Below are 24,233 nucleotides of genomic sequence, written 5' to 3'. Positions count from 1 at the left end.
AAGCTGAAAACAAGCAAACAAGGAAAACAATATTAGTTTTATAGCTACCGTCCAGTTCTTTTATTCTTTAACCCTCGAACAGTCACTTTAATTTGCAAAAATCCTCCTGTAAGGGAGCCTTCACATGGAGTAAACGCGCGTATATTTTTGCAAAATACACGTGCAAAAATACACGTGTAAAAATAAGACTACCATTGACTTCAATTATATTTTTTACACGTGTAAAAATACGCCTGTAGAAATATACTTGTAAAATGTCATTGAAGTCAATGGGAGTTTTATTTTTACACGTGTATTTTGCAAAAATACATGCGTGTTTACTCCGTGTGAAGGCTCCCAAAATGTCACTTTTTTAGCAGATTTTCAATGTAACTTTTTACATTTTAGTTCAATGTAGCTTAACATGACTTTGTATTTTGTAGGCTTATAAGACTTTTGGATTCATTTTTGTTACTTTTTGTTTTTGAGAGGCAAGATGAATATAAAACATCAATTCTGGTATCTGAATTTTAAGGCATTTATCATGTAAAATAAATAATGTACAAATTTTGTTTTAAGGGTTGTTACAGATGTGGTGATACCAACTGTATGGTTTTTATTTATATTTTTCATTACCAAGGGGTGGTGGGATCTATTATAAATTTTTTCTATAAAATGACTTAGATGTTGTGGTCAGCATTGACTGCAGCATGTAAGAGGTTAAATGGCAAGTATGCTTTCTGATTGATAATGGGGAAAGATATGATGAACAAGTGTGCATGATATTCCCTCCCCTGGAGATATCTAAAGTGACAGGGACATGAAAATATTTCTTTTCCCTCCTTGCACACTGCCAGATGCATTAACCAGCATTCAGTGGCGTAACTACCGCCGTAGCAGCAGAGGCAGCTGCCACAGGGCCCGGAACATTAGGGGTCCGATGACAGCCGCGACCGCTGCTATCATTATACTGGGGGGTCTTTTCGGACCCCTGAGTATAATGATCGGCGGCCCAGGAGAGGTAAGAAACATAAAAAACACTGTTACTTACCTCTCCATGATCCAGGCAGGCTTCAGCCTAGTCGTCTGACGTCTCATGACTCCGGCCTGCGTCCCGGGTCATGTGACGTCTGACGTAATTGAAGATGGACTACTTCGGAAGCCGACAGCGTAGGAGCCGGGAGATGGGTGAGTAACAGAGTTTTTTTTAAAATGTTTTTCTCCCCCTGAGTCTCCGATTATTATACTCTGGGGTCTGAAAAGACCCCAGAGTATAACAATTGTTTATACGTGTCCACAGTGGGACATAATACTGTGTGCAGGGGCCACTATGGGGTACAATACTGTGTGCAGGGGCCACTATGGGGGATAACACTGTGTGCAGGGGACACTATGGGGGATAATACAGTGTGCAGGGGCCACTATGGGGGATAATACTGTGTGCAGGGGCCACTATGGGGGATAACACTGTGTGGAGGGGCCACTATGGGGTACAGTACTGTGTGCAGGGGCCACTATGGGGTATAATATTGTGTGCACGGGCCACTATGGGGCATAATAGAGCGTTCAGGAATGTGTAGGAGGGGATCGGTTGAGGTCTTCGGTGTCGGTCGGGAGGGCCATGTCAAAAGTTCGCCACGGGGCCCCGCCATTCCTAGTTACGCCACTGCCAGCATTTCATCATCATCTAGGTGGCCTACAGAAATGATCTTGGTCTTAATTAAAGCCAAGATTCTTCATAGCTCCAGGATTTCTCTCTCAAATCTCTTTGAACATGTTCTGCTAGGAATAACCTGTAATGCACTTTGCTTAAACCTCAAGCAGGGTTCATTCAGGACTGTGGTGGGTTAACCCACTAGTTTGGGAATAGTCATATCTAAAGAATGTTGAGCTCACTGTTCTTACATGGCCACCAAACGGGTCCCTAGTCAGGTCATACAATTGTTCCTCTTTTCCATTCAAGTCTCTGAGAGTTCTACCTCCAGGCTGTCACAGACTTACAAAAGTAGCCTTTTGTGTCACAAAAGAACTCGGCATACCACATAATACAATATAGCATTAAGCTGCATTCAACATGTCTGTACATTTGACATACCCACTTTGCTATTCCTATAATATTGTTTTTGTATTTTTAATAGACTAACTGACCTACTTTATAAGTGGAAAAAAGAAAGAAATAGAACATTCTGGTTAAGTCCCTTCTACACACTATAATGGGTATCCTAAGGCAGTTCTATTATGCCTGTCTGCATTCTTGTGCTTAGTGTTATAATGCAGAAAACTGCCTACAGACAACAGGAAAGTAAGCTGGCTTATTGACAAACATGTAGCAACACCCTTAAGATGGTATTATACCCAAGTCTCCGCTAAAAAAAAAAAATACCCCCCCCCCCAAACTATATGCCAAAAAGTTCACTTTTTCATCAATAAAAAGCTGAAAAATTATACATGATTGACCTGGATCCTTAAATTCAGGTTAGTATTGTTCATGCAGAAGCTGTAACTCAAAACTGTCTTCAAACGGCCAGAATATTTAACAGCAGAGTTTACTTTACTTCGGGGTAGTTATCGGTTCCCGCCCATAATCTGCGGTACTATTACAGCATGATAGTGATTTTATTTTAAATAATTGTTGTTTTGGGGCAATGGAAAAACAAATATGCCAAGTCCTTAACCACTTCAGTACCGGGCCAATTTGTGGTCCAGGACCAGACACACTTTCGGTTTATTTTGTATGATGCGTTTTAGAGGGCTGTAACATTTTTCTCATACGTCTCATTCAACTCATTTCTGCGTCTTTTTTTGGGGACACATAGGGCTTTATTTTTATGTTGTTTTTATTTTCGAATATGTAAATTTTTTTTTATATCTGAGAAAATATAAACAAAATAGGGAAATTGTGTCTGTTTTTCACTTTTCTTTTTTTTTTTAAATTTAATAACACACAGTGCAACTGAAAAACTTTAAAAAAGAGTTTTTCCTCTCCATTACAGTATTTTTTATTTTATATGGTGTCATCAGGGGTGGGGCTATAACTTTTAACGTTTTATTGGCGCATTATTTTACTTATTATTTTACTTATTTTTGAAATTATTTTATTTAAATTTTTAAAAAACTTTTTTTTATAAATTTTTTTATATTATTTTTCAGATGTTGTGGTCATAAGAGACCTTTGGGGACATCTGATCACTCTTTTCTTTGTTAGGGAGGCTGATTTCCCCTGCAACTGGGGCTGGTACATTTAGCCCCAGTTGTATTAGGAATACACCCTCCTGCACATTGTATACACAGTATACAGAGCTGATCTGGGTCCTGTAATACCCAGCAGCTCTTGCAAGACACTGATCCCGGCGGATCAAGTTACCACTGGGTCAGAGGGAGGCCACATCATGGTGGCACCCATAGCTGTGTATACAGCACTCATTGAGCACTGTATACACAGCGATTGAAAAGGCAGGCACAGGAATAAACCTTCCCTCCCTTCTCTCTGGGAGCTCCGGCTGAAGTTACAGCCGGCTCTCAGCTTCAGCAATTGCAAGATCTCGTGCAATAGATGTGTTCTGGCAGGACGTATCGGCACATCCTGTCAGAACAAGGAAACCACTTCCCGGACGTATATAGTCTATGGGCGGTCCGGAAGTGGTTAAAGAGGACCTTTCACCCCACCACCAACTCTTTCCATCCTTATTAATCCTTACCCCCATGATTCCCAAGCAGTTAGCAGTCAGCACCCCATATGCAACTTATATTCTGGACTGTTGGGTGGATGATCTCAGTCTGTGTGCTTCAGACCAGGACCGCCTACCTGACAGTGGAGAGCCTAATTATCATATTGAGCGCTGCAGCTGACAGCATTGATTGTCAAGGAATTTTGTGAGCTAGAGAAATAATACAACTGTGCCAGAGTCAGTGGAGCAGCACCTTTTGATTTTTTTTTCCTATTATATCGTTCACCATATCGGAGATACATTTTTAGAATGTGTATGTGTGTATATATATATATATATATATATATATATATATATATATATATATATATGTGTTGTTAAGTTAAAGAGGGGTGATTTGAATATTTGATTCCCTTTTTTCCCCCTACATTTATTAGACCCCATAGGGGTCTGATCACTAATGCAATGCATTACGATGCATTGCAAAGTGCTGACACATCTATGATAGGCTGCAATTTTAGGTAGGGTTCACACTGGGTTTTTTGGATCAGATCTTGACGCGGGAGGCCGCCTCAGAATCCACACCACAAAACGCCTCCCACGGCTATCCGCGACTGTTGTGGCATTCCGCTCTGGATTAGGCCCAAATTAATGGGCCTAGTTGGGAGAGAGTGTCGTGTCACGTCGCGGCAAGATAGAGAAGCTTGGGGGCCAGACGATGACTCAGTGGTTAGCACTGCAGGCTTGCAGCGCTGGGTCCTGGTGTTCAAATGCTGCCAAAGGCAAAAAAACATCTGCAAGGAGTTCATATGTTCTCCCCGTGTTTGCGTGGATTTCCATCCAAAAAGACATACTGATGAAAAAATGCACGTTGTGAGCTCTATGTGGGGCTCACAATCTACATTAAAAAAAAAGATAGGGCAGCTCGCTTCTTTTTTCCGCGAGCGGGAGAAAACCGCTAGTGAAAAAGTGAATGGCCCCCATTGAAGTCAATGGGTGGTGGAAGTTTTTTGAGTCGATTCTGAGGTGAATTCCGTGTCAAAATCCGGTCCAAAAAACCCATGTGAACTCAGCCTTAGTGAATGTCAGACAATCCTAGGAGTTTTCAATAGGCTTACTCTTCACTATAATGCAAAAAAACAACCAAAAACCCAAAAACAATAGGCATACCTGTATCACAAAATGCCCGGGCTACAAGAATATAAACTGATATATAAAACTGTGAACTTTCTATCAAAAGTCCCGTGGAAAGAATTATGATGCGTTGCCGCCTCGGCTTTTCCCACATCGCTTTTTTGCTGCGGAACGTCGTGTGGGGCCTTAGCCTAAAGAGAACGTGTCAGCTCCCAATTAATAAATTGCTAACTGGTTATCTCTTAATGAAAGAGCTGTATCCCCACATAGTCTCATAGTGGGAGGTGGAAGCCAAGAAAGTTCAGAGGAATGCTGTGATGATGCACTTTCATACAGTGTTATAATAAAATTGAACAAAAATGATCAATGAAAATAAAGCATGAGGGCAGCATGGTGGCCGGGTTCAAGTCCTGCCAAGAACAACATCTGCAAGGAGTTTGTATGTTCTCCCTGTGTTTGCATGGCTTTCTTCCCACACGCCAAAGACATACTGTTAAGAAAATAGATAAATAAATAAAGCATGGTACTATGTCATGTAAAAGTAACACTTCTGTAGATAAACATAATTCAAAAGAAAAACACCACTATGAAAATAGAACTCCCTGAAAAATACAAAATGGAATCCCAGGAAGGTGCCACTAAATGTTCTAGATTTGCCATAACGGTCAGAAAGAAAAGCATGGCTCTTGTAAAAATGAAACCCATGAATCCTGTATGAACAAATGCAGAGATAAACATATCTTTCAACCTCATATATATACCTTTCAGCACCTTAATAAACCTCTTTACAAAAGAAGACCTCAGGGATTGCTTCTACCTCTTCTAAAAGTTCTTTGTAAGCTCTCTCATGTGTGTAATGGCATCATATATTGAAAGGCACTGGACAACACCCCTCATCCTGACTGTAATGTTCTTCAATATGATTACTGAGTAAGGCTAAGGCCCTACGTAGCGTCCTTTAGTAAAACAGCGCTGTGGTTTTCAGGGATTTTTGGAATTGCAGCATGTCAATTATATCCATAGGATATATGAAAAGCAATGTAAAAAAAAAATTCAGTTCTGCTAGCAAAAAAGGAACCCATTTAAGTCAATGGGAGGCTTTTTTTCAGCGATGAAATTCCACACCAAATTCATCACCATTTTCCTCCGTGTAAATGGACCCTTAGTCTACAGGACCAGGAGCTGTGCCGCTCCCAAACAGCCACTGGGTTTACTGGGTGCCAGGCTCCTGCAGATCAAATATTGATGTTAGAAACTGAATAAAAGGATTTTCCAACCAAACTCTCAACACATACCTTTGATGGATGCCACTGAAAGCCATGTTTAAAAAAAAAAAAAAAAAGTATACGTGTTTATACCGGATGCCTTTGTGTGACAATTATGCAATGCGCTGTGTAGTTCCACGCAAAAAAACATTTGTATTGCCATGTCTGTCATGCATATTTTCAGCAACCTGTGCCATGAAGGCAATGCATTTTCTATAAGATGCAAGGAATGCAATAAACATTGATCTTTTACTGGTAAACAAAGAGCACACTAAGCAAGAGGTCACACGGAGCACACTAAGAACCCTCCTAATGCATTTACTCAATATGCGTATAAGAGTGCAGCAGGAATATCTAATGTTACATGATAGCAAATGAGTCAGAAAATAGAAGGAGAAGTTAATGATAAGATCTTTAGTTGAGGTCTATAAAAGCTCTCGTAGGCACAAGCATTTTAGCATCTACATACTGCAGACATCTGCACTGGATTTTCAGCTCAATATTTTCATTATGCGAACCACTAGTGATATTTTCCTCTGTACGGGAAGGTTTTGAGACGGCGTCTTGTTTCATAATTGATTTTTTTTTTTTTGATCCACCTTAAAGAGAACAATTCCTAACAACCACACCTACATGTGAACAAAACAGAAGTAATTTAGGGTGGGAACAAGACATAAAACCATATAATACTGTGGCAAGTCAAAGCAATGTTCATGTCTGCAAAGAATGGTAGGGCCTTATTCATACGTCACTGTTTTGGTCAGCGATTGTAAGCCAAAACCAGGAGTGGAGACTACATAGAAGTAAGGTAAGGTGCCTGGTTTTGGCATGCAATCACTGATGCAAGTCACTGAAATGTGAATAAGACCTAGCTTATTATAATATGGGTATGGAGCAGGAAACATGAACAGAATGGAACTAAAATTTAGGATACGTTCACATGGCAGAAAAGGAAGAGAAATGACTGTTCATTTACCGCCGCCATATTTGCAGGGAATCGGCATTCTGTTGCATCTTTTCACTGATGAATGGCCTAATCAGCAAGGAGTCTTAAGCTGTGGAATCTGCAGCAAAATCAACGCTGCCTCCATTGACAACAATCTGCACCCAAATCAGCAGCAAATTCCTACGTGTCAACATACCCTTGCAAGTCCTTTCTGTTCATGTAAATAAATTCAACATCTCCACATACAGGGACCCTTTGGCAAGCTTTAGGCCAGAGCCGCACATTGCAAAAACGCCACATTTTACATTACCTGCAAAGTGGATGGAATTCTGGCTAATCCCATCCACACAATGCAGAAATAAATCTGCAGTTGGAATGTTGCGATTTGGCAAATGCTGGCAAAGCTCTGCAAACTTTCTGTGAAAAACAATAAGGAAAAAATTGTAATGCGTTTCCACCGCGGTATTTTCCAGAGCGTTTTTTGGCTGCTGCTCACTATGTGGGGCCTTAGCCTAAGAGAGGTAGGGGAAAATAAGTGTAAACACTTATCAAGTTTATAGATGAAAAGATTTGTGCTGTCTTTAAGGGCCACCACAAAGCATATCAAATATATTAGGATTATCTGAATCACAATGTTTTCCCCTCGTGTATTAGTGCCTCCATTACATTTTTTGTCAACAGACATGTGAATATCCCCATTGACATGAACAGAACCATGTGACAAAGGTTAAAAAAAAAAAGTTCTATTATGATGATCCTTAACCACTTCTGGACTGCCCAGAGAGTTTTTACGTCTGGAGGTGGTTGCCTTGTTCGGCAAGGACGTACCGGTACATCCTTCAGCAGCTGCACGAAATCGCATATAACAGAAATTAAAACACATGCAAAAATAAAAACAACATAAAAATAAAGCCCTATGTGTCAATGAAAAAAGCTGCAGAAATTATTTGCAAACTCAAATGATAAGATTGTTAAAGCCCTCAAAACCGCATATACAAAATCCCCGAAAAGGAGTCTGGTCCTGATGCACAAATTGGCCGGGTACTGAAGTGGTAAAGGTACTAAAATCTGGGGAACATATGCAAAGGTCAGGGCCATAACTAGTGGTTTGGTGTCTGATAAAGACCTCATTTAATTTATATGGTGTATACATGTATAAATATTTTTAGCCATCAAATTATTGTAGATTTTAGGACACAGTCTAGAGCAGGGGTAGGGAACGTACGGTTCTCCAGCTGTTGCAAGACTACAACTCCCAGCATGCATACTTGTTATGCTGTTCTTGGAACTCCCATGGAAGTGAATGGAGCATGCTGGGAGTTGTAGTTTCACAGCAGCTGGAGAGCCGAAGGTTCCCTTACCCCTGGTCTAGACCAAGATCCAATCTGATTTTTTTTTTTTTTTTTTATAGTAGCCAAACAATAAGAATTGTTATAAGGCACCTTAGAAACTAACTCAAAAAGATAGGTGTCAATAGTGAACTTCTGAACGGCACATTAGCCACCTAGCTTCTAGGATTATTACAGCTGTAAATATATTATCAAAATAGCAGTCAACACCTACTGACTACAGTGTCAAGAAACTGCATCTTCAAAAGACTTTCTGCATCAACTGGTGCTATCCTTTCATTGAAGAAAAGAGGTACGGACACACAGAAATTACAATGCTATTTGCCAGTGTTTCGAAGCCCTACCCAAGTCCAGCCCTCAAGAAGCTAGCGACAGTCATGTAAAATAATTCTGCATAGTTACTCCACCCTCAACCCTAAGAACTATGCAATTGAAGTATCAGAGGTAAATACACTGAAGCTGTAACAACACAGAATAACACTATATTAACTATCGCTACTTCTATCTAAGCTCATATAAACAATCCGGTGTCACACCTTGTCTTTTTGAACTGACACTTAACAAGTGGACAAGAAACGTTGAGGCTGCTTAGTGTGTACAATGAAATTTGCAGCGACTGGTAATTTATGGGTGATGCACACACATCTGCCCACTGGACATAAAACACCACTATTTTAATATCAGGCACACTCAGAATTGAAAACATATCTGCAACGTTATTTATAACAAAAGGAAAACTAGACTTGCTGAACATATGTTTATGTATTAGTACGGTAGTATAGCAATTCACAAGTTCAGAATGTGGGTACTACATTTGGTATGACATACATCATCTGATGGTTGCTGTCACCCAGAACCTTTAGGCGTTTTGTTTATCTAAATCAGTTCAACCAGTCAAAACAATTGTTTATATAAATTAGGATACATAACACAAGTGGGCGGCAGCACTGTGGCGACAATGGGCTTATCAGATCTAATGAGTTACTAATGATGTATATGGAGCAGTTATACAGCAGCATACAAAAGTCCATTCTTGTTCTTAGACTAAATCCATTTGCTACAAATTCCTTATTTGCACGTCCATATTTCTATGTCCATCCGACAGCGTATGGACATATAGTAGTGCATTCTGCAGATCACAGTCCATATTGCAGTGGGCATGGACACCACTATAGACAATGGGGGGAATTTACTAATCTGGTCATGCCAGTTGTTTGGTCCAAAAGTGGTGTGCTAAAAAATGAGCCACTTTGTCTATTTCCCGACCTGTTCGCCAGTCAGATTTCAATTCTGTTGCACCGGACCTTCCTCTGAGGCCAGAACTATTAGGCCGAGTTCACACGTAGTTTTTTTGGTCAGGATTTTGAGGCCGAGTCCTGACCAAAAAGATGGCTCCCACTGAAATCAATGGGAGCCGGTCAGTTTTTTTTTCCGGGAGCCGAAACAAACGGAAGAAAGAAGTGACATGCTCATTCTGAAAACACTTCCTCCTCCCAACTAGGCCCATTCATTGGGCCTAATCCGGTGCGGAGTGCATGTATTTTGGACCAGAACCTGAGGTGGCCTCCGCCTCAGATTCCAGTCTAAAATACCCTGTGTGGACCCAGACTTAAGAGTTTTGCAGGGGAAAAATAGAGGAGTCAGTGGTTTGGCCTACCGACTCCTCAGTACTTTGTTTTGGTACACAATATTCTATATCTTATAGGAGATACTATAAATTACATGTGTAAATTTTAGTTAACCTATATTATATCCCACATAAATTACTACTATGTCACTGACGTAATGTATGCAACTCCCTTCATCAATGAAGCTACTGAAGTGTATATAATAAATATTATAGCGGTATCTGTAGAATATTTCGAAAATTCTCCTAGTGATGTCTCTGCGATTATGTGGTCAGCTCCTGACTACATAAAACGTGTGTGTTGGAACCAAAGAACAGATGCAAATCTTTCCATTAGACCTTAGATTTGTAGTCTCCACTTCTGGTTTACTGACGTATCTGTGACAAAAACTAGCAAACGTTCTATTTTTTGGTGATCCGTCAAACCACAGCATCAAAATAACGTGTAATGTAAATAAGGTCTATTGTATAAAGTCCAGCACCTGTGTGTCCTCCACATGGACCATGGAGAAATATTAACACAGCTTGTACCTGTTTTAAGGGATCTTCCCCAGTAGAAATGCTTAAACTAGGGCTACATGACAACTTTGGCTTTGTTGCACGACCAAAGGTGCTAACATTAAAAAACAGGTTTTAATCTAAAAACACGAAGGAATAGCTTTTATAAAGGTTATTCATCTCTTACATTTATCTTGAAGGTCCGCGCTGCTGTTTTTGAATATTTCTTCATTTTGTACAAAAAGCACAAGGGGCGTTACCCCTGAGCTCTGAGTATAGCGTTGGCATCCATTCCAGCACCGCCTTTGTTCAGCTCCGTCGGCCGCTCTCCTCCTCTTCTTACAGGAGACCACCACAAAATGGCCGACAGACATGCGTAGTCGGCTTTTCTGTCGGCCATTTTGCAGTGGTCTCCATAAGAAGAGGAGTGAAGAGGAGGAGAATGGCCAACGGTGCAGAAGAAATGCAGCGCTGGAACGGATGATAACGCTGTGCTCAGAGCACTGGGGGAATGCCCCCTGTGCTTTCTGAACACAATGAAGAAAATTTCAAAAACGGCGGCGCGGACCTTCAAGATAAAGGTAAGAGATGAATAGTATTTATAAAGTCTACTCCTTCATGCTTTTAGATTAAAACATGTTTTTAATGACAGAATCCTTTTATTTTAAGTGAATGGAGTCATACTGCAATCCTGAGGGTGCTGTGACTGCAAGTTTTTATTGCAGAATGATCAAGCACTGTTTGAATTTTTTTTTTTTTTTATGTAGATTGTGAGCCCCTCCCCCCACATAGAGCTCACAATGTACATGTTTCCCTATCAGTATGTCTTTGGATTATGGGATGGAAATCCATGCAAACACGGGGAGAACATACAAACTCCTTGCAGATGGTTTTCTTCCCTTGGCGGGATTTGAACACCAGGACTCCAGCGCTGCAAGGCTGCAGTGCTAGCCACTGAGCCACCGTGTAGCCCCTTGTTTGAATTTTTTTCCACTAGCAGTTGCAGCACTGTTTAGGGTCAAAACCCATTCACTTACAGTAGTGAAGGAGTCGCAGAGTAACACAGCAATCTTTGGTCATGCTACAGAAGCCACAGCCAAAGTCGTCATGTAGCCCTAACCTTATTGAAGAAGGCACAATACATGAAAATATGGTGTATTGTAAGCCATTCAGTTTGGTCCTCAAGGACTGATCTTGGAAACTGCAGCTATATGCATGCAGTTGCTGTTCACATGGAGCATGGCTACAGATAATGAATTCATTTATAGGATTTCATGTATGTCTCTCTCCACCATGGAGTCACTATAAGGACACAGGTCATATAGGCACTTAAAGGGACCTTGCCATGCTTTCCTGTCTATTCATGACATGCACAGTATGTTCCATTACACACTGTATATTATACCATATTCCCCATAAAAGCACTGTTAATACTAAGCCTATATCATATATCACAGTTCCTCATTGTCATTGGTGTAGAAACTGGACACAATAACCCAGATTATGGTTACGATTAGACATTGGGTTAACTTGGCGCATCTAGCTTGAGCTAAATTTTGGTCAAAATTGTGTCATAAAATACTGGCTCTAAGTAAGTCAACTAAAAGGTGGCATAAACTCAGACTAGGTAGTCTAAAAGATGTCCTAGATTTATCTTCCAGCATCAGCCACTGTAATTAATCTAGCATATTTTCAGGCTACCTGTCTACACTGTCTGACTATTACTAAATCTGGGCCACTGGGGAGAATTATTTTAAGACTGGTGTTTCCTACGCACTCCATTGGCATGAGATGCGCCACTGGATCTGGCCTTTTAATAATTCTAGTGCAATTGAAATTTCTGGTAGAACTCACCAACAATGTGACACACCTTTGGAAGTAACTGCGATGGTGACTGTTTTTTTTTCTCGGGTCCCAGTGCAGACGAGAACAACAGAGAGACCAACACTAGTGTGAAACTAGCAGAGGAGAGAAACGGACAAATTGATGGCTGTCCCGTTTATATAGACATAAATGTTTTATATATGAAAGTATGGACAGACATGGATCCATTTTCTTTTAAACTGATGTCTTAGTAAACGCATGGCCGTCCATTTGCGTATGTTCCGTGCATCCATTAAACAGATCCATTAAACTGATGTAACATGATCTGAATGGATCTTATTAAGTGTGGTAGGTTCACTTTAAGCTTCTTCCTGAAAGCATTTCCAAAGAATAAACAGCAGGAATTCCTTTGTGCTCTACTAGCCAAACCAAAGAAGTCTATTGAGCTGAGAGTTCCTGGTATCATCAGATACACAAAGTGCTGTGTACACATACTTGTTACCCTGCAGCCACAGGACAATGTCCATAACAAACAAATCTTTACAGCTCAACACTATGTGTCACAGCCGCAACAAATAGCCGCATAATGGGAGTTTTGTCTGTGCATTAGTCTGGCAAGCAGCCGTAACCAGCCAAATCACAAGTGCTAAACTAAACCATCATATCTCGCTACATTTCAGAAACGCTCAAAATGCAAAAACACCACAATCCATTTATTCATGTATTCTGGATATAGCAGGATGTATTGATGAAATGATAATACATCACATAACTGTGTACAGACTGCAAACTGAAATGCAGCTAGGAGCAAGAAAGATATCTCCTACAGCAATACATTACACCAAAGAAGATTTATTGATTCCAAATGAGGGAGCTAAGAGGGACAAAGAAGACACTATCCCGCCATGCTGGCATGCTAAAGTGCTCTCAAATTGTCTGTATGTACACACACATGATAGATATACAGATACGAAATTTGTTGCCTTTACAAACCAATCACAGAAGGGCTTTCGTTTTTATTTTCAGAAATAAAAGCTGCGCTGTGATTGGTTGCTATGGGTTTCATAAATCTCCCCACAGTGTGCTTAAATATGGCGAGCATACTAAAGCTGATTTTAATCCAACACCAAGTTATTCAAGGAATCTCCAAGGCCTACTGCCAGAGCGAGAAAATGTTTAGTCTTGAGCTGTGCAGTAAATCATCCATGTAAGAATGAGGATTCATACGCTGCAATACAGTGATGTTCATGTATCTATGGAGATTCTTTCGTGACAACTTTGTTTAGCCACACTTCTGTGAACTGTGCAGCTGTGGTGGTGGCGGTGTACAGATATAATGCTAAACAATTACAAGAACAATTATTTTCATGTGCTGAAAAAGCCCCCCCTCGGCTTATACTCGAGTCAAGCAAAAAAAAAAAATATATATATATTTTTTTTTGGGAGGGGGGGGGGGTCTATAACCAGCCGCAATAGTAATGTATAGAATCTCCCATAAAATAGTGAAAAAAAAGAAGCTTTAAAAAAATATAATAAAAAAATAAAGTAAATAAAAGTTCTAAATCAGTCATTTCCCTAGAATACATATAAAAGTAGAGAATTACTGTGAAACACATGCACATTAGGTATCCCTGTGACTAAAAGTGCCCGGTCTACTGAATATAGGGGATCTGCAGTGCTCCTGTTCTGTCAGGAAGGGGTTAATAGGAGCTCTGCAGATACCCTATATTCAGCCAGGCTGAATTCCAAGTGGGGGGGGGGGGGGGAAACTGTCCTCAAGCTCAGGGAAGGGGCAGGCAGACAACCAAAACACCCCCTCCCCTTTCCCAGCATTTCCTGCACCCAAAAACTCCGACCATTTTAATTTTTGAAATTTTCCAGTAGCTGCTGCATTAAGTAGCTGCTTTAGACTTAAAGCACCACGTTGTGGAAACGCAGCTTTTTTTTTGTTGTTGCAGATTTTGTTGTGGTTTTTTGAGACAAAGTCAGCAGTGGATTGAGCAAATGGTAGAAATATAAATACTTCCTAGCTATTTTGCATTCCTTTTGTAGCCATTCTTGGCTTTGGTTAAAAAAAAACCAAAAAAAAAACAAGCAACAAAATCTGTAACAAAAAAAGCTGCGTTTCCGCAACATGGGGCCTTAGCCTCAGCGACCCGAACGCAGATGTGAACTTAGGCCCAGTTCACATCTGCGTTCGGTATTCCGTTCAGCAACTCCGCTTGGGGACCCCGAACAGAATATCGAACGCATTGACAAGCAGTGAGCAATGAAAGCACACAGACCCCATAGAATTAATGTGTGTTTTCTGTGTGGTGTTCGCACGAGCCATGCGGAGAGGAAAGTAGTTCTTGAAGTACTTTTCTCTCCCCATGTTCCGTGCGGACACTGCACAGAAAACACACGGACCCCATTATAGTCTATGGGGTCCATGTGCTTTCATAAGCTCACCGCTTGTCAATGCATTCGGTATTCCGTTCGGAGGTCCCCAAGCAGAATCCCCAAACGGAATACCGAACGCAGATGTGAACCAGGCCTTAGCCTAAGATTACTCTAAAATTTCTGATGACCTTGCATGTAGTTCTAGATCAGACAAGCCATGCTGTCAGCACATAGTCGTTTTGATAATTATAGGCTGTTGGTGCTAACTTTTAACTATTTTGTTAGAAAACATCACTATGTCAATGACCAGAAATGAAACTGCTGAGACACGGTGCAGCTGATCCAAAATAACAATATTTATATATGTAATGTAATATTTCTATATATTTATTGCAATAAATATATGTACAATGAGCATAACCTCTCATAGTTCCACAGACACACTTTATATTATTTTACATCAAGACACTGTTAAGGTTTGTACCATGGACACTAAAGGGGGTCTGTTTCCAGAAGCCAATTTATTAATTTAGCCCTGCACATAGATAGGTTAGGGTCACCTCAATTAAGCAGTGTTTTCCCCTTGTGAAGTTGCAGAGATATTGCTGGGTTTTTTTTTATATACAAACGAGCTCTTTGGAGCCAGGAGGGTGTTGAAGTTACTCCAAAGGCTGAGTTTACACAGTGTTGTTCTCCTCAAAAATGCCAACAAAAATGCATTTTTAGGCTGGAGCCCCACTTTGCAAAAACTCAGTTTTTGGCCATGGCAGAAACACAGCATTTTACAGTATTCTGGATAATCCCGTCCACACATTGCAGAAATAATTCTGCAGCAAAAAAGCCATGGTTTCAAAAACGCTTGCGTTTTTGTAAGTTGCAACACGTCAATTATTCCTACAGAAACGCTGGCATTTTCCGTATAGGCATAATAGGGCCAAGTAAGTCCACAGAGGAAAACTCTGCAGTCTTTATGGGAACAACTCTGGGAAAAAAGCGATACAGAAAAACAAAGTGTGTTTCTGCTAACAACATGCAGTTTGAAAGACATACATGCGGTTTTCACATGCTTTCTTGAAAGTTTTTTTAGGAGAAAAGTACTGAGTAAACCTACCAACTGCAGCAATGGCAACACCCTCTTTGCTCCAAAGATTTCATTTGTGTATTGTCAGAAACGATATTACAGCAACGGACGCATAGATTCACAAGGGAAAAATGCCATTTAATTCAGGGGCCACTAACCTATCTATGAAAGTTGATATGCTGGGCTCTGGTGACCATCTCCTTTTAGCTGGGTTCACACGAGGGTTTCTTTTAACTGAATTTTGACGCGGAATCCGCCTCAGAATCTGGTCCAAAAAACGGGCACGTCGTGGTTTGTTGCCGCTCACAGAAAAAGGAACCCATTGAAATAAATGGGAGGCCTTTTTTGAGCCAGATTTTGATGCGGATTTCGTGTCAAAATCCAGACCAAAAACCCCTGTGTGAACCCAGCTTTTAAAGACAAACTAAAATTTTCCACTTTGATTGACAATTACATAATGTGGCAGCTGTGATGGGGGAGGTAATTCTGTTACATGACAAAGAAGTAGCTTGTAGGTAACAATTCAATGACATTGAAATAAACTGCTGCCATTACATATTCAGCTCCACCACTTGTGGGTGGCATCTGTTATCCCTTTGATCGCCATTGATATGAATGGAATAAGAAGGTCATAGTAAAGAACCAAAAATGTGATCCTTTCAAGTCAACTTTGCAGACACCCAATTAAATCAGCATGCATATGTGAGAACATGGCCATACAGCAGCATAAATGTCAGCAACCTGGTTCTTTACATACGTTGGGGTCATTCTCATGTTGGTGAAACTACCAATATAGTGAATGGAAATTTTCATCCTTGCTGCCATAGTTATATCCATGGAAATAAGGACATGTATAGAAATAAGAATCTTCATTGGTCTACAACAGATGATTGTGATCATAGCCATGGCAAAAGAGGAGAAAAAAATTGAGCATTTATCCCACTTAATTTCAATAAACATTAAGAAGCTCTTTCTAATCGGTATACTTCTTCCATAAGATACATTCCAAGTAGAAAGCATTCTTAACTAACCAGTTGTATTATAATGTACATAACTTTTATCTTAAAAATCTCAGAAAAGGGACAAATAGAAAGAACTACCTATGAAAGGAGTATCCAAATCTTACCTGGGAAGGTGTGTGGATTCGGCGATCCCCTCTTAAGGCACTTGGAGCAAAGTACATGTACTGTGTAGTATAGGCCTGGCCATTCAAGTAATAGTGCATTCAGTTCTTCTACCAAGGGTGTTATTGCCTGCCATGCAGTCCATATGTTAGGCAGTGAGGCATGGCTAGCAATAGACAAAACATCTGATTGTAAGGCTCCTTTTGATGGTCTGAAGCTCACGACAACTGGCACTTTTCCCCTGTAGGCAAATATCTGAAATTTACCATCTGAACGATGCACTATATGACTATTAATCTGGACACTAAAGCGGGCAAACAAGCCAGGTGGGAATATGAATGGAAAGCTGTATTCTATCTGAAGCTGTTCAATCGCAAGAGATTGTCCTGATATGTTTGTACCATTGATCCAAGCCTCGGCATGAGGCACCTCATTTTTTACATAGCATGGGAACTTATACCAAGCAGTGGCCCCATTCAGTGGTCTTGATTTAGGTTTATTAATACAGTAACAGAGCCCCATCTTCTCCAGAAGTTCTAGTATGAGCTGAAGGTCTTGCTGTGTTTTGATATGTGGCTTAAGTAGTAGCTTAATAATATGAGTGGGCAATAGTCCATGAAGTAGGAACCCTTCCACATAATGATGGAACTGGGTAGCCCTCAAGTCGTCCACATTAGTGTCATTCATAAGCTTCTGTAAGAGGACAGAGGCATCCCTCTGGAAAAAGACATTCAAAATATCTATCAGTTTTGTCAGATTATGAAAAACATACTCTTTAAGAGTCGCATTGTCTTCAAAGTAGAGCAGCTTGCCACTCTCGTGTAAGTAAGACAGGGCACTCTGCAGCCTGTCCTCAGTTAGGCCTGCCTGTAGGCCTAGGCGTGCCGAGTCCCACCAGGTCAGCCAGAGCTCCTGAGGTTTAAAGTGCAATTCCTCCAGCATTTGCCAGGATTTGGGAAGAACTCTATGCAAATTTGGGAAAATCTCTCTGTGCTCCGCCACAGAAAGGAGCTTTTCTCTCAAGCGCCTAATGTTAGAGCAATTGTGGCAGCTAACACAGAGGACCGGGGAGAGGATCTGAAGACGATTATTCATTAAATATTGGAATTGGGCTTTTTTCCGCCTCAGATTCTTATCACTCACACCATAAAAAGCTGCATGAGGGTTTGAGGCACGCATGTCATAGTCTTGGCTAAGAGCTTCATCAACAGTCTGTGCCAGATTTTGCAAGGTCTCAGAATCCTTCTTCTCCTGCAGAGCTATCTGGTGATGTATATCAAGGCATTTCTCTTCAATTTCCCTCTCCTGACATAAATCTGTATGAGTCCCTACTATGCATACAACTGCATGGGGTACCTTGGCACTGATAAAATGTAGAAAATAGCCAACAGATGTATAAAACTGCTTAGAAACATAGGACTCTAGATTAACTGCTAGAATATATAAAGCACCGGGGGAGAGGAAGAAAGGGTTGATTATGTCATAGCTCTGGTCCCCAGCTAAATCATATACTATGAAAGTGAGTCCCCGCTCGGCATCAGCTGTCCAGTTGGTGACCTCAATCCCTGCATTTCCCAGTATGCAGCTGTATTGCTGACCATCAGTCAGGCAACGTCTCAGCACAGTTTTGCCAGCATCCTTTAGGCCTGTGAGGACTAGCTTTAACCTTGGCTTGACAGCGGGCTGCGAATGCGCCAGTTCTTTCTGATAAGCAGCAATGTAAGGGATCCCTTTCATGCACACCTCATAAGGAGGCTGGATTAAAGGGTTGTCTTTGATCTTCCAGATATTGACTTTGGACAGCTTCCCAAAGTTATCTGGAAGAATTGCTATTTGGTTACCTTGCAATACCAGCTCCTCCAGCAAACCCAGCTCCACAATGGTGTCAGGCAGGTACCTTATTCTGTTGTTATCCAGCCACAAAGTGACCAGCCTGAACAAGCTGGAGATGCCATCGGGCAGCACAGTCAATTTATTCCGACTCACATAGAGCTCCTCCAGTTCCTGGAGACGCAGGAGGGTCCTGGGGAATTCCTGGAAGGTGTTGGAGGACAGGTTGATCATCCTCAGCTTCTGCAGATTGCCGACGCCCTCCGGTAAGGAGGAGAGGTTATTGTTGTCTAACATGAGGCTTTCCAAATTGGTCAGCTCACAGAAAGAGTCAGGCAGGATGCAGAGGCCAGTGCTGCTCAGCCACAGGATCTTCAGAGGCTTCATGGCCCGTATGCCATCAGGGAGGGAGCCGGCGCAGCTGCTGCAGAGCATCTTGTTACCTGAGAAGTCCAGCTCCTCCAGAGCGGGTAACTGCAGGATCTGCTGAGGGAAGCTAGCCAGCTCGTTGTGGTCCAGGTCCAGGGCTCTGAGGCGTGCCAGGCCCTGCATAGTGTCCGGTAGGTGGCTCATACGGTTGAAGCTAACGTCCAGCTCTTCCAGGTGTACCAGGGAGCCGATCTGCCGGGGCAGGGTCTGCAGCTTGTTGTGGCTCAAGCAGAGCTTCTTCAGCTGGCTCAGCAGCCCCACCGCTTCTGTCAGGCAGCTCAGCCGGTTGTGGCTCATGTCCAGCTCGGTGAGCCTGCCCAGCTCGTAGACAGCCGAGGGCACGCTGAGGAGCTTGTTCCTGCGCAGGATGAGGACATGCAGGTTTCCTGCTGACAGGCTCCGCAGGCCATCGGGCACGTCCTCCAGGGAGTTGTTGCCCAGATTCAGCACCTCCACATCGCCCAGGTTCTCCGGGAGGATGAGCTTGTTCTCGTCGCTGCAGCTTAGGGTGAGCTGGCGCAGGCTGCTCCGCAGTTTCCTGGAGCGCAGAGCCGCGTCCCTCCATAGCCTGGCAGTCTTCAGGTCACAGGCATCCTTTGGTGCTGCTGCCATCATCTTGAAGACGGGGTGGGGGCGCCTGTCACTGCGGCTGAGGCATCATGGTGCTTGCTCCACTCAGGGCTGGTGCACCATTCCCCACACACCCTGCATGTGAGACTGACAGCCCAGTGCAGCGATGGTGGCACCGCCTCAGGACTGGAGAGTCAGTAGGCAGTGCTGAAGGGAGGAGGAGGTTGGAGCACACAGCACGGTGGAGCTGGCACTCACACACACTAGTCCGCTTACATGATGACGGCCAGAACGACATGCTTCTTCGCCCCCCTCCATAGAAGGAAAGGTGACGGCCAGGAGCTAAGGCTGGCTGCCAGTCTTCCGCTCATACAATGAGACTACGGCAATGGTGGCAGATAGGATGCGCCGCAGGGAGGGGACGCTCCTATTGTCTGTGGCGACGTCTACTCTCCCCTGGACTAGGAGTGAGGTGATGTCCTTGGTGAAGGCGGAGTGTCGGCGCCTTACAGGCTGCTGCTGTATTGTCAGTTCTCCCTGTCTGTGGAGATGACTCCTAACCTGCTTCTCTCCCCTCCCTCTAAAATCACAGGGTGGGGACTGACTGCTAGACAGCAATAGCCCACAAATGAATCTGCACTTCCCGGTTTGCTGTAGAGATCAGGCGCCACCAAGTGTGCAGGCTTAAAACTGCAGCTGTCTGGTGAGTAGTGATCAAGGTGCAAAGTAGTAATATAGTGGACAAAGAGTGCTGTGACCGAAAGACCTTACCAGTGGCGTATGGATTGTGGTTGCAGGGAGTGCAACCGGCCCTGGCGGGGTACGGGGCTGCGGCCAGCTGGAGATGGCCGGGGCCCCGATCACTATGATAGCGATCGGGGAAAGCCTGGTCTCTGACCACTATACATATTGTAAATGAGAAGGGACCCGGCATGTCGTGGGCCCTTTTTCAACTAATGCTAGCCTAGGGGAGGTGACTTAAAATAATAAATAGCTATACTCACCTCTCCTGATCTCAGCATCCTCTGCAGCGCTCTTCTGTCACCTGACTGAGGCCTGTGATTGGGCCCCGGTGGTCACATGCTGAGCATATAATGGTATGGACACACTGCTGGACATATAATACTTTGTGGGGCCACCGCTGGAGATGTAATACTCTGTGAGGGCTACCGCTGGGCATATAATACTCTGTTTAGGCCACCGCCGAGCATGTAATACTGTGTGGAGGCCACTGCTGGGCATATAATACTGTGTAGGGTCCACTGTGGAGCGTATAGTGCTGTGTGGAGGCCACTGTGGAGCGTATAGTAGGAATAGGGCAGGTAGGGGACCCCGGACAAAAGTTTGCACCCGGGCCCACAAGACGTTTGTTATGCCACTGGACCTTACCCACTGCTTCCGGGGGTCTGAATGGTGGGCTTCGTTGCTGGGCATTGAGGTAGAAAACAATGAATTGTGAGAAGACAGTACCATTTTGTGATAAAATGTCCACAAAGAGGTTGAATTTAACCTCTCGATGGACATGAAATTTTTCAGTCTGAGTGAATGACGCCAGATCGGCATTGAAACACGTAGGCTATCCTTTGTCCCTTTGGAACCAATGAACTTTAGCTATTATATTTCTCAAGTCCGGAGTTTTTTCTCCTCTGGAGCAGCAGTGCTAAATCAACTAATCCCAGTTTTTTTACTTTACTTCTGTGTACTCTGTATGGCATTTGGCCAATCAACGCTGGTCAATGCAATCATATGCCGAGATGTAGCAGCGCACGGCCAGCACTGCTACATCTCGGCATAGGAATGCATTGATCAGCGTTGATTGGCCGAATGCCATACAGAGTACGGCATTCGGCCAATCAACGCTGGTTCTGCCGGAGGAGGCGGAGTCTAAGATCGGTCCACAACAGTCTCCATTCTGGTCCGATATAGGATCTGCCTCCTCACAGACGAGCCTCCGGCAGAACCAGCATTGATTGGCTGACTGCTGTAGTCTGTATGGCATTCAGCCAATCAACACTGGTCAATGCATTTCTATGGTAAAAAGTCAGCTCGCGAATATCGCAAGCTGACAGGGATCCCGACCAGATAGAGCCCCAAAGAGCTGGGTGAGTAACATTCCCCCCTAAATAAAGGTAATCCCTAGCTAACCCTGCCAGTACATCTATCCCTGTCTCGTTCACAGTCTCAAATTAACCGAATGTTAAATCCACCATTTGTATAAATTGGAGGTCACCTGAATTAGCCAGTCAGTTACTTTTTCCAATTTTTTTTTCGATCCCTTCGTTGTCATAGTTCCTGTCCCACCTCCCCTGCTCAGTTATTGGTGCAAAAAAAGCGCCAGGGAAGGTGGGAGGGGAATCGAATTTTTAGTGAGTTTGCCACCTGGTGTTCAACTCGAATCAGACATCTTGAACAGCCTAATATCCGATCGAACATATACTCTTTCGAACGCTGTTCGCTCATCTCTAGAATACAGGCACAGGTGTGAACCTAATCTTACATGTGTTTTCCAGAGAGGAAATAAATTACTGATTTATAAAAAAGATATTGCTAATGTTAGGTTCACATTAGTGTTCGAGTCTCCTTCTTTTGGGAACACATGGGGACTCAAAAGACGGAGACCCTGTCTGCTTAAAAAGCAGTTACAGGCAGAAACCCATGGACCCCATAGACTATAATTGGGTCTGCCAGGTTTATGCCATATAATGAAACTGGCAGAGAGAAAAGTCCTCCTTTCTGGACTTTTCTCGCCTTCCATAATAAGCAGAATCTGGGACGGAATCTCCTACTCGAACGCTAGTGAGAACCTAGTGTAAAAGACTAAGAATAGAAAAATCAGTCTCCCCACCAATTTCTTTCTACTTGATCCTTTTCAGCACACAGAATAAGTCACCCGACAATCATTGGCTGATGCAGGTCACTGCTGGCCATTAGTCCTCTATGACAGGGCAAGGCAGACCATTGTAAAACATACTTTACTAAAGCGCTATCGTGTAGGCTTAATCTATGACCTATATTATGCTGTGTCTAAGGGTGGCAACCTTGGACTACAAGTTAATGTCTAAACTAAATGCAGACTGTATTAGAGTCCTATGCTAACCATATACTCTGGAAAAAGCTCCCTGGGTATAAGCCAGTTAACTGCTTGAGCCATCATGGAAATCTTCACAAGTTCCTAACTGCGCATAGACTTCCATTCTGGTGCAGGGATGAAGCCTCTTCATAAATCTCTTTCAATGCGTTGGGTGAGTACTTTATTAAGGCTGTCGTAAAATACACCAGTCTTAACAAATACACCACATTATTATTATTATTATTATTATTATTGTTTATTTATATAGCACCATTAATTCCATGGTGCTTTACATTTGAGGGTTTACATACAATACACAAAATATATAGGCAGATATAATGCTAACAGTGACCGACTGGTACGGTGGGGTAGAGGGTCCTGCCCGCAAGGGCTTACAATCTATGGGATGTTTGGTGAGGCCAGGTTCACATCTGTGCCCCAGCCTCCACTTTCAGGTTTCCGTCTTCTGCTGACAGAAGACAGAAACCTGGCAGACAGTGTCCGTCCGTGAGCGTTTTGTGCTCTCCACTGCGAAACAGTTTTTTTTTTTTAACAGGATACAAATTCCTGCATGTTCGACTTTGTGTCCGGTTAAAAAAAACGCACACAGGTGCTCACGGCCGGACACTTTCCAAACCCATTTAAATAAATGGGTTTTAAAACTGACTGCAGGTTTCCGTCTCCTGTCCAGTTTCTCGGGCAGGAAACAGACACCTGCAAAATGGAGATTGGGCGCTGATGTGAACCCGCCCTGAATGGTAGCTAAGCACGGCCACGCCACTACACTGTATATCTGATTTTGGCTCCATAAACTATGCACAGAAAGCTTAAAAGTATAAGTAGCTTCACAGCTATAAATGTATAAAAAACAAGAAACTTGAGAGTCTTCAGTAGTTGATACCTTTTTTAATGGCTAACTAATAATGATGACAGATTACAACGTTTCGAAGCTCTCGGCTTCTTCAGGTATATCTAAAAACAATTTCTGAAGGATGCATATTTATGTACAAAAGGACACTCAGGAATAGAATTCTAGGAGGGACGGTGGAAGAAGGTTATTAACACATACAAATAAACAATTCATCAGTCTGCTATGTTCTTATCAGTTTAGAGCGTGCCTTTTATGGCTGTCTCAGTTCAGTGATTTCTGTAGAATGCCATGAACCCATGTGGCAGATTCATCCCTTTCTGCAATGTCATAAACTTGTACGTTCACCTGTAACACACCTAATGTAGTGTATTTAATAACATGCACCAGATGTTCCACTGAAAATTTGTATGTTGGAGAGACGGGCCAGAAGCTTAGAATGCAGATTAACTCACTGTCACGACCTGAATTCTGGTATAAAATTGTGTGTTTTTCTGGTGGGAATTTGATCTGGTGTTCTGTGGTCTTCTGGTGGTTTCCTTGCCACTGGACCATCTGTTTGGGTATTTGATGTCAGCCAGTTAGCCAT

At 42.6% G+C, this 24,233-nt stretch overlaps 1 protein-coding gene across 1 annotated transcript in view; it reads right to left on the bottom strand.

Annotated features, from left to right (window-relative positions):
* The window catches only part of MFHAS1 (multifunctional ROCO family signaling regulator 1), a 62,662-nt gene extending 42,354 nt beyond the window's left edge, over positions 1-20,308 (bottom strand). Inside the window, exon 1 of the mRNA XM_075283710.1 lies at positions 16,880-20,308. Coding sequence (XP_075139811.1) covers positions 16,880-19,751 — 2,872 coding nt within the window. The 5' untranslated portion in view covers positions 19,752-20,308. The remainder of the gene's footprint in view (positions 1-16,879) is intronic.
* Between the last annotated feature and the right edge of the window lie 3,925 nt (positions 20,309-24,233).

Source organism: Leptodactylus fuscus, chromosome 1, assembly GCF_031893055.1.
Source record: "Leptodactylus fuscus isolate aLepFus1 chromosome 1, aLepFus1.hap2, whole genome shotgun sequence".
NCBI classification, from domain to species: Eukaryota; Metazoa; Chordata; class Amphibia; order Anura; family Leptodactylidae; genus Leptodactylus; species Leptodactylus fuscus.
Note: the sequence above shows the minus strand (reverse complement) of the source record. Positions and strands in the feature narration are given on the sequence as shown.